This window comes from Asterias rubens, chromosome 20 (genome assembly GCF_902459465.1).
Source record: "Asterias rubens chromosome 20, eAstRub1.3, whole genome shotgun sequence".
Taxonomy (NCBI): Eukaryota; Metazoa; Echinodermata; class Asteroidea; order Forcipulatida; family Asteriidae; genus Asterias; species Asterias rubens.
In genome coordinates, this window is record NC_047081.1 from 3,004,900 (window position 1) to 3,021,784 (window position 16,885).

At 37.7% G+C, this 16,885-nt stretch overlaps 1 protein-coding gene across 2 annotated transcripts; it reads right to left on the reverse strand.

Annotated features, from left to right (window-relative positions):
* Positions 1–1,951: 1,951 nt before the first annotated feature.
* Positions 1,952–16,811, reverse strand: LOC117303744 (glutamate dehydrogenase, mitochondrial-like). 2 transcript variants are annotated; one of them, XM_033788063.1, is made up of 11 exons: positions 16,566–16,811; positions 13,160–13,275; positions 12,365–12,506; positions 11,783–11,983; positions 10,920–11,194; positions 10,005–10,142; positions 9,206–9,343; positions 8,283–8,363; positions 7,405–7,528; positions 6,692–6,846; positions 1,952–3,507 (listed from the first exon to the last, which is right to left on the reverse strand). In XM_033788063.1, the coding sequence occupies exons 1-11, from the start codon at positions 16,684–16,686 to the stop codon at positions 3,388–3,390; spliced, it is 1,611 nt and encodes a 536-aa protein (XP_033643954.1). In that variant the 5' UTR covers positions 16,687–16,811; the 3' UTR covers positions 1,952–3,387. The 2 variants fall into 2 exon arrangements, with proteins under 2 accessions (XP_033643954.1, XP_033643955.1); XM_033788064.1 differs by having other exon boundaries at positions 3,415–4,046.
* Positions 16,812–16,885: the final 74 nt, after the last annotated feature.

Sequence of the window (16,885 nt, forward strand, 5' to 3'; positions counted from 1 at the left end):
CCCATCCATGACCAAAAGAAATTTTAATTTGTCTATTTTTAAAATGGTCATAAAATGCTGTACAAGGGTCAAAGTTCAACAGTTATTAATCACTCTGCCATTTTTATACGACTAGGTATTAGTAAGAACTATGGCCAATTTGAATAATAGCAACTAAATGGGTAATAACAATTAGCTTAGCATAAAATTTATGCTTCGCTATGGGATCCAGTCAAAAACAATACACATCACACATGGTGCTTTGGCTGGTATTATGTATCTGCTAAACCAAACTGCACAAAGTAAATTTGTAATGACGAATTGGTTTTTTTTTTTTTCGAAATGACTTGAGCTGAATTGATGCAGGCTCAACACAGTGGAGGTCCTTATAGCTGTATCAATGTACGTGTCTTATTAAAAAGGCACTTGACACGTTGGGTTATTACTCAAAAAATATATATATTATTAGCCATCAAACTTACTTAGTAACAAGCAACAGAGAGCTGTTGAAGTAATGTTTTTGAGAGAAAACAATTTTCACTAAAAGATTTTAATCTGTGAGAGACTTCGGGCCTGGCTGAAGGCTTACTCAAGCATCTGAAAGCACACAAGTTTGTGCAACACTGGTGCTTTTTTCTGTTATTATTTTCTTGCAACTTCACAGACGAATTGAGCTCAAATTTTGACAGGTTTAATATTTTATGCGTATGTTGGGATAGAACAACCGAGAATACTGGTCTTTGACAAATTACCAAAAGTGTCCAGGGGTCGATTTCACAAAGAGTTAGGACTAGTCCTAGGAGATATACAAATTGCATGGATAGTCCTAAGTTAGGACGAGTAACTGGTCCTAAATCGAGATAAGACGAGTCCTAACTCTTTGTGAAATCCACCCCAGTGTCTTTAAGGTGGAATTGTTCAGTGTCTGATAAATTGAAGCAAATTCCAGAGAAATTACTTCTTTCTCAAAAACTATGTTTATACTTCAGAGTGCGTTGTTTCTCACAATGTCTTAACTATCAACAGCTCTTCATTGCTCGTTACCAAGTAAGTTTTTATGTTAACAACTATTTTTAGTAATTACCAATAGTTTGAGTGCCTTTAAGACATCTTGTCAAGTAATCAAATCTCTTTCTTTGCATAAAACGATATCTACTAATCAAATGAGAGAAAAGTTGTGCTGTAAAATCAATTAAACTGGTTGTTAAAAATATTGCCCAAGGTATGCAGGTGTTAGCACCGAGTAAGAGCGGCCCATTTATAGTAGTTCTAAAATCCAAATAAAAGTTCTGATATTTACACAAACTTCATTTTTTGTTTTAACTCGCTGAACGCCAATCATTCAAATAGACTATAATTTATATATCAATAAAACAAAATCAAAGTAATACTAAACCGTGTAGCAATTGAAGTTCCAATTAACTTTGCTGGAGCAGATTATACTGAAAGTTTTTAGGAAGGCAGCGGATGACCAAAATATTTTGAATAATATGGTTTGGATGAGTTAGAATTGTTCAAAAGAAAATAATACGCGTTTCAACAGAGCATCGATTCTGTCTCTATCATGTATTGTTTTTGATAACTCCAAAAATAAAAACCAAAACTGAAACTCCCAAAATATGTTTCATAATAAATGTATTTCACAGGATTGCTCTCACTTCATTATTTGAGTCTTGAATATCAAATATTGATATTATTACTTCTTCACCACACAACCTAAGCAATAAACATTACTGCAAATCACAATTTTTGCAATTAAACTCAAAATAATATGTTTTCTTCAATCCTTTAACACCTTTATATTCCAGGACTAATAAAATAGTACTTTTCTGCAATGTTTCTGTCATCTCAAACATCTGAATCTAAGGGCTAATTATTCCAGACTAACAAACAAATAAAATAAAATAATAATTGGGAAGAATAATGCACAATGCAGCACATCTTTATTTCCAAATTTTAAAACAACAGAAAACCAAGTGACAGACAAAAGCACCATCTCTACACTTCTTTTAACTTTCCAAATAAAGTTTTTCAAGGAAATCTAAAAAATATCACAATCAAGACGAAAGAAGAATTAACCAATGATTTTAAAACAATATTAATTTCCTGGATGTGCTGTATTTGTACTTTTGAAAGAATTGAAATCTGTATCTGTTGAACATTGAGTGTGATTTGAGTCACTGCATTAAATACTAATAAAATGCACAAGGGGATGGATGCCAGCATTTTTAATCATTTCTTCCAATAAGTGATATTGGCCCTTATCCAAATTTTGTGATACTAGCCCTCATGCGAACCTGGTGATATTGGCCCTCATGTAATGGCTGTGATATTGGCCCTCATCATGCGAACTCAGTGATATTGGCCCTCAAGTAATATCTCTGATATTAAGGCTTCATGTGAACATTTTGTGATATTGGCCCTCATGTAGTATCTCGGATAGTAGACCCTTAAGTGAAAACAGTGTTATATTGGCCCTCATGAAATATTTGTGCAAATTGGCTTCTTGTGAAAAGTTTGAAATGTCGACCCTCATGTTATAATTTCTATGATATTGGACCTCAAGTGAACATTCTGTAATATTATATTGCCCTCATGAAAATTAGGTGATTCTGGGGCTCATGGGAAAATTGTGTGATATCGGCCCTCATGCAAAGTAAAAATACATCAGCCAGGGGGAAAGCAATAGAGTCTGCAAGCTTTTAAAATAATTCAATGAAATTTATACCCAAACCCAACGATACAATAAGCTTTCAATACATTACCCACACTAGTAATGTTATTGGTATGGTGGTATATATTATCAATGGAGTATTCTGAAATATATCAAACCTATTCTAAAATAACAAATCCTTAATCTATAAATAGGCCGAGATGGGACAATATATGAGTCTATTTATCGGACGCGCCCTGGTTCAGCGGAGCATTCTGGGCGGGGTGGACCACCAGCGGCGGGCGGGGGCGGCAATGGAGTATTCTGAAATATATCAAACCTATTCTACAATAACAAATCCTCATAACTTAATCTATAAATAGGCCGAGATGGGACAACATATGAGTCTATTCTTGTGTAAATCAATATATTTCAAAATATCATGGATGAGGTTTTAAGTTGATACTGGTATCTTTGGCTATATATGTGGGATAACTTTTGGTTTAAAAAAAAAGTTGAATGAAACCTTTTGAGTAACAAAAACCTATTGTCAAAGACTAGATGTTTTTGACTGAAATGTTTGTATCAATCATGTGTTCATGAAAAAGAGTGATTTAATTTTGATTTTAACAACTACCTCTGGTTTATTTGAGAGATGGGTTCTAATTGCTTGACCCAATACACTTTAATTCCGTGAATAATTTAACTGATAATTTCCCTATTTTGGTTTTGTCTGCGTTCCCGTTGCACCAATTTTATGTGAAGGTAAGCCCAGCGTCGCTGTAGGTCTTGTATATTTTCTCGATGGAGTTGACGTAGGCAGCCGTTCGCAGGTCCAGACCTAGATTATACTTCATGGCGGTTTTCATGATTTGCTGGAGAAAAGCGAGGAGTGATAGAAAAAGATTTCACAGCATGAATTGTGCCATCATGCATGTTCAAGAGCGCCCTCTATTGTTTGAAAAGAGAGAGGGGCTTTCATCCATGTTCAAGAGCGCCCTCTATTGTTTGAAAAGACAGATTCTACTATCTGAAATCAACACACATGACCATCTCTAGCACTGGAAAACAGTGACTTCCAAAACATTACTGAACCTATAATTTCCATTAACTTATCGAAGATAACATATTTTAACAATTTTTACATAATAGTTTATATAAACAACCAATAGAATAAGATAGATCATAGGTTTAACAGAGTTAATAGAGTAGAAGAATTAGCTTACTAACAATAAAGTTAGGCTTTTTGGAAGGGAAGGGGAAGGATATTAAACCACACTGGTTTTTGGTTTGGTTAGATAAAGGCGAGCCCAGCGTCGGAATAAGTGTAGAAGATTTTCTCCAAGGATTTAACGTAGGCAGCTGAGCGAAGGTCCAAGCCAAGATTGTATTTGCGACCTGTGTCCATTATTTGCTGATGGAGGAAAACAGAAGAGATATACCCGCTCGTTTGTTTTTGTTTCCTTCTCTCAGTTCAACAACAAGTTTTAACGTCAATTTGTTCCAAAGGTGAGGTGGAAATGACAATGTTTTGATTTTGAGAGCATGTCCTAAAATGTTACTTCTCTTTTGTAGCGATTCTTCCTCACACCATGAATTTGAAAATGGTATTGCATTTAGAAACTGAAATGAGCTGTTTTGTTCTTTTCTAAAAGATTGTGATGAAAAATTCTGAAAAGTTTTGTTCAAAATTTATTAAATTGGGCCCTGGTAATAACAACTCTTTTGAAGGCTTTATGGGTATGAATATTCAACGTATCTGAGTATTCAACAAGTAGGAGTATTCAACAAGTAGATGCATCCAATGAGTAGATTGCTGTTTGAAGATTACATGAATATGCAATGAGCAAAGAATCAGATACTGAATAACTTAAACAATGTTTGGTATTCAGTCAGCTTTTTTTAGTGGATGAAATCTGCTGAAAGGGCTTTGGACTGACCAGTTTACGTGTTTCCTGCGCAATTCTTAAGTTAACAGCCATGCTTTGCGATTGCTGGGAAGGGCAGGCTGGATTATGGCATGGAAGGGAAGAAGAGAAACAGTTGAAGGATTGGAGCAAAGGCCATGCAATACTCGTAGCAGCTAAAGAGAGCTCTGCCTTAACCGAAACAAACCAATTTACACATTTTTTTTTGGAGAGGAAAGAGCAGAAGAAAATATCAAGAAAAGGAAAAAGAAATTGATGATTTGGAAATCGTCACAAAGATTTGCTATGGCAACACACTATACATTGATACACTGATCTTAACATGTAACATGGTTAAAGCACTGAGCTAGCATGCATCAGCAATAGTATGTGGGACCCACCACCTAAGGAAATAGAAAAACATGGCGACAAACAGCTCCAGTGATTTATCATGGGAGCGTAACCCCCCCTGGGCCCAATTTCATAGAGATGCTAAGCAAGAAAATTTGCTTAGCATGACATTTCTTCCTTGAAAAAAAAACAGGATTACCAACCAAATGTCCATTTCTTGCATTCGCTTATTACTGGTGTTCAGCCATTGTTTGCTTATCCTGAAAACCATATGGAAATTTGTTTGGTAATCCTGTTTTTATCAAGGCAACAATTTCATGCTAAGCAAATTTGTGTGCTTAGCAGCTCTATGAAATTTGGCCCTGGTTGGCCAATTTCATGTAAAACTATAAGCAGAATTTTTTTTCTGAGCAAACTTCATGGCTAAGGAAGAAATGACCGGAGTATCAGTCACAGCAAAGTTAACTGTACGGTATGTATGTTTGCAAAGAATTTATTTCTTGCTAAGCAAGTTTTTGTGTTTACAGGCTTTATGAAATTAGGACCTGTTATTTGCACCAGCAGAATAAGAGAAAGGGCTATCCAAAGAGGTTATCTGTTCTCCTCAAAGTCGAAAATGACGATCATGGAAATTAGAGCGTTGATGGTTTTCAGGTCAATGATAAATGTCAACTGAAATGGAAATATCTGAAAGCTCGTCATTTGTCCCTCGAAACCAACAATGATATTCTACGGCTTTGTGACGTAGCCGGTGTGATCGTATGTCCTGGGATATTTATTCAGTGTTCACTCGCTAATACTGTACCTGTGTACAGTACGAAATGGAAATGACATGACTGAAATAGAAATGTCAAATTGTAATGGAAAAATGGTCGTTAGTCTTGCCGGTCATTGTGATATGATTGCCTGCAATGATAAAACAATGACAAGACAAGACACAAAAAAAGCAATGATATCAAAATGGCTTTCATTTCAAATAAAATGACTTGTATACACCAGATGCAAAAAAAACCTTAGAAGAACATTTGATGAGATCCCTCATAATATTTTACCAATGTCATAAAAGCCAATGAATTTAACAAAGTGACTGACACAACGGGATATGGTAAGTTGTGGGCTTCAGTATTCAATGTTGAAATAAAATAGCAACACAACTTCAAAATAAGCTTTATTATTTTGTCTCTCGCTCATAAAACAAAAATCGGTTGCAAAGCAAATTAGAGGGAGAAGTTAAGCTTTGCTCTGTTTTCTACATTTATGGGAAACTTGCTTTGCAGGCAAGCGAACAGAACTTAGGCACAAATAATGTGTTTTTATACAGTCCTGGAATTTCATCTACAAGAGGGCAAGGCCATGGTCTTTTTGCAAACAGCAATTACATTTTTTTTTTAAGGAGTAGCCCATGAAAACCAAGCATAATATCCCTTAATGATAGCTAAGTGCTCATTGGGGAAAATCGTAAAGTCTAGGGGAAAACTTTAAAAGGGGGCATCGGGGTCAAGCCTCTGTGGATCTATTTTGATACCTTGTCATTTTGCAATCGGCAATTACTTTGGGCAAATCTCAAAGTCTGAATAGAAAACTTTAGAAAGGGCACCACGGCAAAGACTAGGGCAACAGAGCCCATGGCATCCGTGTAATTCCAGGCCTGTTTTGATACAGCAAATAAAAATAATCTTTGTTTATAAAAACATAATTTTTTATGAGACATATCCATGAGAAAAAGAATGAGAAATCAGAAACCTCAATTCAAAACATAAACCATTAGACGCTCGTTTGAGAAAACTTAAATTCTACTTACCCTAGCTGAGCGCTCCATTGTGTATGCGAGCCCGCTGTGAACGATGTCCTTTTCACTTGCACCAGAGATGCGGTCTGCAAACTTCTCTGATGGTAGGATGGGGATGCGGCCTCCGTGTTTGCCGAATTTCCTCTCAAGACTTTCCTGTACACTCTCTGAATAGTGTTGAGTTGAGAGGATAGAGAAATTAAAATTAGAGATTTTAAAATTTTATATATTTATTTATTTGTTCAGGCTTTAACATCAAAAACACACAGCAACAATAACAGAAAATGGAGGATTAAAAAACAGTAGGAAAACAATTAGAGACACATAATCAAAAAAGCAAACAGAAGCCTAGGGATTGCCCAAAAGCGAACCAAATCACTATCCCAAGGGGCAATCCCTTTAGGTATATAAATGAGACAAAAAACAAGCCATCACATATTGGTTTTAACAGTGCCCCTGTTTATCACCATATCTCCAAATTTCAAAACCAAAGTCGTATAGTTCCCACTTTTTCCAATTATGCAGCAGTTCAGTTATGGAACCATAACTGAACTGCTGCATAATTGAAGTTATGAACCATAGGTTGTCAAACAGGCTGAGACATCAGAACAATTCAAAACCCAGAATTCAAATTATGTGGACCTTGTGATTTGTGTCGTACAAAAAGTACCCAAACCCTTTAAGAAAAAGAAGAAACAACAAATCATTACAAAACAAAAACTCACCAAGCAGGAACTGGTTTGAATCTCTCTCGTATTTGAAAGTAAGGCGGCCATAGCTGACATGATTCAAGTTCTTGAGCCATTCGAAGAAGGATACAGTTACACCACCAGCGTTGATGTACATATCCTAAAAGGAGATACAGGAATGGGTTTAGCTAAGAAAATGGCAATAAACAATGAGATCTTTGCCAAAATTCATACTAGCTCTGCGAAACCGCCAAATCAATTTTCTGCACTTGCCGTGTAATAAGCTTGGGCGATATCGATTTATTTTATTCACGATATATCGCCGGCAATATATCGCGATATTCGATATAATCGCGATTAATTAAATTTGACATCATCAGTCTTCAAACTCCAAGTGAAAGTTGTAGAAGAGACAGTCATAGCATAAGAGAGGTGTTCTAATGACCTATTCTTCTGGTTTTACTCCAAACCTATGGGGTGGAAGATGTCTCAGCTAGCAAATGCATCGCGATATTTAATCGATATCGCGATAATCGCGATATATCGCAATATATCGATATTTCGATTAAGACTAAATCCATCCGATATCGAAATCGTTTCCAAATTAATATCGCGATATTCGATAATATCGTGATATCGCCCAAGCTTACCGTGTAACACCCGTTTCAGACAGGCGCTCCAGAGTCGCACAACCAAAAGTTTGACGCCTGAAACAGTTAAGATCGACTGGACGCCGCTAGAGGTCGAAAGATTGAAAGACTTGTCTTTGACAATTACCAAAGGTGTCCAGTGTCTTTAAAAAAGTCAAACAATAGTCTCACAATTAAAATGTCGGAAATGAAATATTTGCTGAAGACAAAGAACCATAATAATTTCTTTCAACTTTCTTTGTGAAGTATATTTTCTCTACTTACAGGTATAACCATGATATTTCTTTCTTGTAGGATCTTATCAGCTGCTGGCGTTGTAGGACCATTAGCTCCCTCAGCGATAATCTAAAACAAAACATTATTTATTAATTTATTTATTATTAATTTTAAGATTGGTAAGACACTGCTCTAGTCTTGCAAGGGTTGTGGGTTCGAATCCCACCCGAGTAACATGCCTGTGATATTTTTTCACAGGACTCGGGAAAGTACTGAGTATACAGTGCTAACACACATCGGTGTATGGGTAAAAAAAAAAAAACCAATATTCTTTATCCCCAATGCACATTTAACATCTCTTTAATTTGTTCATTGTTCTTCATAATGATATAAGAACATGAAATTCCATATCCTGTGTTTTAAAAAACAAGACATCACTAAACAAGAACTTGTAATAGAAACAAGATTTCCCTCCTTGGTAGTGCAGTTAATAACGATCCTATAAGTTTAAGTAGTAGTCCCAGTCAATTTTCTACCGTCTGCCCAGGTAGTAGTTTAAAAGCAGGACAGTTCTTTTCAGAACTGAGAAGTCTCCCCAAAAATCAGAAAAATCTACTCCGCGGTAGTAGAATATATAGCAAGACAGTTCTCCAAAGAACAAACTCTACCTGGCAAGCAGATACGCACATGGTACCTCACCATGCAATGCCTCAAATCATATGTATAGGACACTACATAAAAAACCCACTAAAAAAGCAAAAAAAAGGGATACAGCAATGAGTGTGCGTGTGCCGTATAAATCAAACCGGGAATGCTGCGTGCTTTATTGATGTAGGCGTTTAGACACGCATACGGCCTGCCTTACAAGATGGCCACTGTCATAGCAACAAAGGGGCTATTCGGTATGGTCTATTGTTAAATTTTCTCAAAAATTTGAGCCCCAAGGAATAATGGGGGAGGGGGCTACTTACTCTGGCTTTGATGTGAGGGGCGTTTTTACTGGTGATTTGTTTCTCTCCAGCGCAAGGTACCAGAATGTCGCATTGCTCTACCATCAGATCACCCTCATAGGGTGTGGCATCAGGGAATCCAACGATGGTTCCGTTTTTCTGTTGAAGAAAGAACATGGAGACAACAAATTTTATCAAAAGAGTACACAAATGCTTAGTCAATACAATTGAATTACACCACAGTCGCAGTCTATGAATGAAAGTTGTCTGCTTTGTGTGTAATCCCAAAACCAGTGCCCAATTTCATAGAGCTGCTTCAGCACACAAACAGAATTATGTTTACCAGAATAAGGTTACCAGCCAAACTACCATGTCTCATGTACAACTTGTGACTGGTGTCCTGCTCATTTCTGCTTAGCAGACAATTTTCAAGCAACATTTTCTGCTTTTAAAAGCAGTCTATGAAATTAGGTCCCAAGCTTGGTAATGGTGGATTAAACCACTCAGCAATGACCTAGCGGTTAAGAGTACCAAATCCAAGCTGTGGTATTTGATCAGCAGAATGTGGGTTGGAGTCCTGGTTGTGACACTTAAGCAAGACACTTAACCATGATTGCTTCTTAAAGTTGGGGAGGTAGTGCTTTATGCTCTACCAGACGTTTTCACCTACATCCGTATGGACTGTAAAGAGGGTAACCCTGTTTCAGCCCCAGGAGTAGGTGGAAACGGCCCCTGAAAGAAGAAAAAAATTGTAGCCCACACCTTGAAGAGGCCTTCAGGCCTTGTGTGTCTAGCGACTTAAAAAAAATTACAATCCTACCAGTTTATATTCTTCAAGCTCTTTAGGGTCGATTCCATTGGAATTGTAGATACTTCCATCGATCTCTATCACACCAATGCAACGAGCGCCATATCGGTGGAGATAACGTGTTGTGTGTAGACCCACATTACCGAAACCCTGAACCAAGAAGAACAAGAATTAAATACTTAAAATTTGAAACTTTGCATGGTGGAAATACAACTTAGTAAAGGTTTGCGGTAACACCATGTAATGATAATCTCTAAATAAGTTGGGGTGGTTCTGAAACGAACCATTGGTTTCAACGCGACTGATCTAAATGTCGAGTTGAAACCAACTGTTCTTTTCAGAACCACCCCAACTCACTAAGAGATTATCATTACATGGTGTTACCGCAAACCTTTACTGTATCAGATTTAAATACATGTGACAGACCTTATGCAAAGGCGTACAATCTCAATAGCCCTTGCTCTCTAAACTTTCAATAATATTCCTTTGTCCTCACTACTTAACTGTTATTGGTTCATAGCTACCAATTGCTTCTAAAACAGAACTTTGATTGGCTATAATTTCCCCGCATTTTCTGGATCCCTTCCCTTATGCTTTGCGACCCTTTTTTCTATAAATGGATATGTTTTTGTTTGTACTTGTTCATGCATCTGAAGAAGGCTCGGTTTGGATCAAATTCTAAGGCCATCTACCCTACTCATAACATAAATAATATCATATATAATAAAATAATGTAAAACCAACATTAATGTTCTTTATCCCCGATGCAAATCTCACCGAATAAAGTCTTTGCATTACGCGCTGCTAAAGCACCATTTTATCTTTAAGATGGCCGCTGGGTGACGTCAATGCATAAGGTCTATATACAGAATGCTGCCATGGTTTTGTTGGGGGTCCTAAATTCAAAGTGAAAATCTAAGTAAGTACCTGAACAATGAACGTCTTATCGCCAAAGCCGGGTGTCAGTCCTACAGTGCTCATGTAGGAAGCCTCGTTGACGAAATTCTCGATACCATGGTAGATGCCTCGGCCTGTGGCCGACACACGGCCGTGGATGCCGCCCTGTGTGATCGGCTTGCCTGTGATGCAGGCGTGTGCGTTGATATCCTGATAGCCGATGGTCATTGCGTACGTGTCTGCCATCCAGCTCATCTCCCGTTCACCGGAGCCCATATCAGGGGCAGGGACGTCAATGCCAGGCCCTACAATCCAAATTCAATTCAATTCAGTTTTGACTGGCTATAAAACTGGAAATTTGCTCTGTCTTCGTATGCTTTCAACTTCATACTTACATTTATTTCCATACTTCATAAACACAGTACAGACAATAACTTTTAAAACTAGTAACAAAAAATAATGTAATTTTAAAAGGCAGTGAATAATACGTACATAAATAAAGTATGGAGGCATCACCTAGAAGCTTTAAACTCAGGTATCTCTGATCATTAGAGTGTGGGTACGAGTCCCAGTCGTGACACTTGTGTCCTTAAGCAAGACACTTAACCATTGCTTCGTCCTTTGGATGGGTCATAAAGCTATTGTGTAACACATGTAAAAGAACCCTGTGCACTTATCGAAAAGAGAAGAGGTTCGCCCAAGCATGCTCGTTGTTCCTGGTTTGATTGGCAGCATATTGCACCACAGCACCTTGTAAACCATTACATGGTGCTATGTAAAAGGAGTAGGTCTCATAATTAAAAAAAACGTAGCGCGCATACCTTGCAGGAAAAACTCTAAAAGACTATTATTATAATTGTTATGTGAAATCAAACCCTGGACTGGCATCTCACCTATAAATCCCTTCTTGGCGAGCTCGATGCAGAACCTTCTGGTGATCTTCTCCAGCTCTCGCTCTGAATATTGCTTAGGGTCGACCTTGATGCCTCCTTTAGCGCCACCGAAGGGGACATCTACGACGGCACACTTGTAGGTCATTAGAGAGGCTAAAGCTTTGACTTCGTCAGCGTTAACATCGAGACTGTAACGGATACCTGAAGAAGTGATTAAGATTTTAGTAACAGTACAGGGCTAACCAATCCTCGAACAATTCTCTTCAACCTTCTGCCAATAACAATCTCATCCCCGCTCTACCTATCTACTTATCTCGTCTCCACACCGTCATTTACTGAACCATTGATACTGTGTTGTCCAGTTTGTGATTTGTCTGTGTCTTAATGTGTAACTAATTTGTGTGCCTTCGATTTTTTTAGTCTTTTCTTGCATTGTTCTTTCTCAAAGATGCGTAACGTACACAAATTGGGGGGGGTCTCCATCCAACAAGCTTGCTAAATAAATTCAGTTTTCTCTCCAGTCATTTTAAATTATTTGAGTAGAAATTAATTGAGTCATTTGAACTAATGTGGTGAACTGACCTCCTTTGCAAGGTGTTCGATGCTGGCTGTGTTGTGCTCTGTATGCTTCAATCATTTCAAAGCTACCGTCGTCGCGTCTGAGTGGAAAGTTCATGCTAAGTAGATGATTACAAGGCTTCATCAGCTTGAGAATTCCCTGAACCTGGTTGTCAAATGAAATACAAGAATCATAAATACATGAACATTTGTACAGCGTCTGTCCATGACAATTTAAAAATGATAAAATCAATAATTTGTTCACCTCTTGGCGAGGGGTGCCTTACTAAAAAGACATTGGCATTATGGTCTATTGACCACTTGCACAACGCGGAATACATCCTCCTTACAATATGTGTGTCTACCGTTTCCAACATTTGGAGAGTCAATTCCTTTGCGTTCAATATTATTAATAATTGATTTTTGGGGTGTTTTCCGGCGCTTTACATATATCCCAAGGGTGTCTCAAAGCGCTTCCAACAATATTACCCCAGCTCACTGGCCCATTTATCACTCCTTAAACCATCTCATCTATCTGAAGAGTATACAGTCTGTGCAACAAATGCACTACTTGGCTAAATCAATCACATGAACCATCTCTGCCCTCACAGGTACTCATTTAACCTCTGGGTGGAGAGAAGCAATTGTTTCTTGCTCAGGGCGTAAAGTGTCAAGACCGGGACTTGAACCCACACTCTGCTGAACAGAAAGACCAGAGCTTGAGTTCAACGCTCTTATCTGCTCGGACACGATACCCCCATAGCGCATGTTATGCAAGAGGTTCCTGTATTGGTTTATTCAAGAAAGTTGAAACACTACCTTGAGTCTTTTCTCAGCATCGGAGGACGGCCCCTTCATGGAATCTACAAGGGTGTCTTCAACGAGAGCAGCTCCACGATCAAAGTACGCCTCTACCATCTCAAAGAAGTTGGGATCTGAAAAGACAAATAACCAGCAGAAATCTGGGACTTAGTTTTATTTATTCATTTACAGGCCTGTACATGTTTGCTTAGGTTTTTGAAAGGGCAAAGGCACCAAGGCATTTTCTTCTTGGTAAAGGGCACCCTATAAGGTAATGTCAATTTCTACTGTCCAGAGCATTTCAAGGGCACCAGCAAGGCAATGACAAGTCAATCACCTTCATTGCCTCTGCATTTAATCATTTCTCCAGGGCTCTGGGAGAACACTTCATTGACAACTAATGGGGAAGTTTGTTTGTTTGTTTGTCAATACTTTAAATTGACAAAAGCAGAACCACACCCTTTAATGAAACTCGATTTTGGGGTTACACTTGATTTGATTGAGCAAGTACAAGTGCAATCAAACAGCCACAACAAATTTTGTTGATCCACTTACCCTTGGTGGACTTTGAATTTTTTATTTGTATGTATTGACCACCACTGAAATTGGTCTAGCTATCTTTTAGGGGGCACTGTCATATCCTTTTTGAAAAGGCACATCCATTGGAAAAGATTAAAGTCTATGGGTAGGGCCTTGATATAGAAGGCCGGGGCACCAAGGCTAAGATCAGGGGCAACAGAGGTCATGGCCTCCATGGGCTCTGTGTAGTTTGAACACCAGAGAATATTTGACACCAGAGAAAGAAAACACTGTACTATTTGGTAATACTATGAGTGGGTGGAACTAACTGAAATGCTAACATTTTGGTTTCTTATAAAATCGTTGGGTTAAAGGCAGTGGACACTATTGGTAATTACTCAAAATAATTATCAGCATAAAACCTTACTTTGTAACGAGTAATGGGGAGAGGTTGGTGGTACAAAACATTGTGGGAAACAGCTCCCTCTGAAGTGGAGTAGTTTTCGAGAGAGAAGACCTCAAGTCTAGAATTTGAGGTCTTGAAATCAAGCATCTGAAAGCACACAACTTCATGCGACAAGGGTGATTTTTTCTTTCATAGTTATCTCGCAACTCCGACGACCAATCGAGCTCAAATTTTCACAGGTTTGTTATTTTATGCATATGTTGAGATACAGCAAGTAAGAAGACTGGTCTTTGACAATTACCAATAGTGTCCACTGGCTTTAAGACATAAAATTTCTTTAAACTTCATGGCTTTAGAATAAAAAAGGTACTGTTTTACTCCTAGACCCTCTAAAGTCCATACCAGTAGGTTTTTCACAGTGCATACAGAGTACGTATGCCCACTAAATTATAATAAAATACGCTATCAAAAGTCAATATTTGATATCAAAATCATATACTACCAGCAAACACACGTACCCACGTGTGGGTAGTCCCTGCTTATAATACTTCGTGATAATTGATGCCTTATTTTCAAAGTGGTCATTTTATGCGGTTTCAGTCCAAAGTTTACTTGATAAATTTTGTGGTCATATGATATTTTAAAAAGAGAATAGGCCAAAACCTTTGGGTGCCGTTTGAAATTGTTTTGTATATTTTGGCGGTGCAGTATTCCTTTAGTGGGTTATTAAACGCTTTTGTTTTAAGGCAGTGGATAATAAAGCGCCCTTTGTGATTGAAACTTAAAATACGGAGTTGGTTACCAATAACTGAGAGGAAATTAAACCACTTTTAAACAAGCTCTACATTTGACTTTCTGATTTTCTTTTTTTCAATTTGTTTTTCAACTCCCAAAAATAAGAATTAAAAACCGACTCCTGCTGAATAAATAATCTTTACTTTTTTATTTTAGGATTTAAAACTTTGCATGGTGGAAGAACAATTGACTCTGAAATTTGTGCGGTGACACCATGGGTAAGAAACCACTCTACTCAAAATCGATGTATACAAATGGTTTTACAGCAACCGTCACTTGATTTAAACTTTTTTATTTTAAGAAGATTGCCATTGTACATGGTCTGATTATATTCTTGTGAATACAAAATCAAAATGGACAATAAAAAATAGCACAGATTCGAACCAAATTTTAAAGGATAAAATCCAAAGGCAAAAAAGAAACAGTCACTGCGCGTGTTAAATGCCAAATATGGTTAAATTGCACGGCTTTTTGTAAAAGCATGGAGGTAGGAACACCTCCATGGTAAAAGAAAGCTGTAGTAACTGGGTATTTCAAAATAATACATTATTATTGGGGATACCGTAACACTTTCTCTAACGTTACATTATATTTGTTCAATGACTGAAGAATGGATTAATATTGAGAACTGAGGCAGAGTATAACGAACTTAAAGATTATTTATTTGGTTAATTAATCACAAGCATGTCAGAATATCAGATTGCCATCTTGGAACAGTATCCCAGCATCCCACGGTCCAGGTTTGTCACATCATGCCGGTTCCATGTCCAAGTCCAATTTTTACAGTCTATGTAGTTCATGTCAGAGGTCACAAGTCATTGTACCTTGTAGTTGGTGTCCAGTCGTTGTGTATTGTTGTGTTTAAATCCCGCTCAGTTGTCTTAGGAAATTAAATGAAGAAAGTAACATTCAAAATACATTCTCTTTTGATAAGGTTTATCGCGAATAGCAAAATATCAAGAGGGCGCTGTTGAATCCACACAGGGATACATGTAGGCCATGCGTGCGCAAGTCGTGCATGACAACATACACATGGTCGGTCATCGAATGCCCCCTCAGCCTACCCATAACGCATTGCGTTTCTGAATCGCGATTAACCTATGAATTAAAACTACATCATGAGAAATGACAGCAAAGGAAGTTGGGTGTTGCAGGGTTAGACTTTAAGAGTCCTTGCAATTAATGAGGAAAGAAAAAGATTACGTGGCCGGCTCCTGGTTCTGTGAAAAGAAAGTTTAAACTGCACATCCTCTTTCGATCGTGTGTAATTTGAAATTGTTGTTATCCACCTCCTGTTCTCACTCGGTTATTCACATTTAAGACCACACAAAGGTCATGGCCTATGTTGCCCAGGCAGCCTGGTCTTGTACTTGTTGCCCCTTCAAAAGCTTCCCAATAGCTTTTTAAAATTTCCACATGAAACTGCCCTTTTTGCAAAATGAAATTTGCCTTGCCCTCTTTAGAAGATTAAATTCCAACCCTGCCATGTTAAATGATTCTGTTCTGGCTATATTTACCTTTATTTCATTCAAGATTTTTCGTCAGCTAAAAAGGTAGTCACTCAACCAAAACCATATCATCATTTACACCACTAGTTAACCGAACAATGAACCACTTTTTTCAAGTTAATTTAGACTTTTGAGCAAGTCAGCACACACAGAAACCCGAGAGAGTGAGTGAGAGGATTGTGTGTTAAAATTTTACCTTCTTGTTCGGCTACGCTGCATAAATTCCTGTGGGTGGATGAACAAGCTCTCGAAAGACCTGACAAAGTCAGGCTCCTTGAGCCTTCCCTTTGTAAACTGCTTGCCAAAATTCGTAACATTTTGGTTCTATGGAATATCTTCTGTCGATAAGTTGTATAAATATGCTTTAAAATGATACTAAAATGCGAAAAAATATAATTTTAAAAGACAGAAAATGTGAACTGTCGTTGCGTTCACACGTACAAATTCTAAACCATATCAGCTGATGAATATTAATGAGCAGGTTCGGAGGTGTGTCAGAAATTAGACCAATCACAT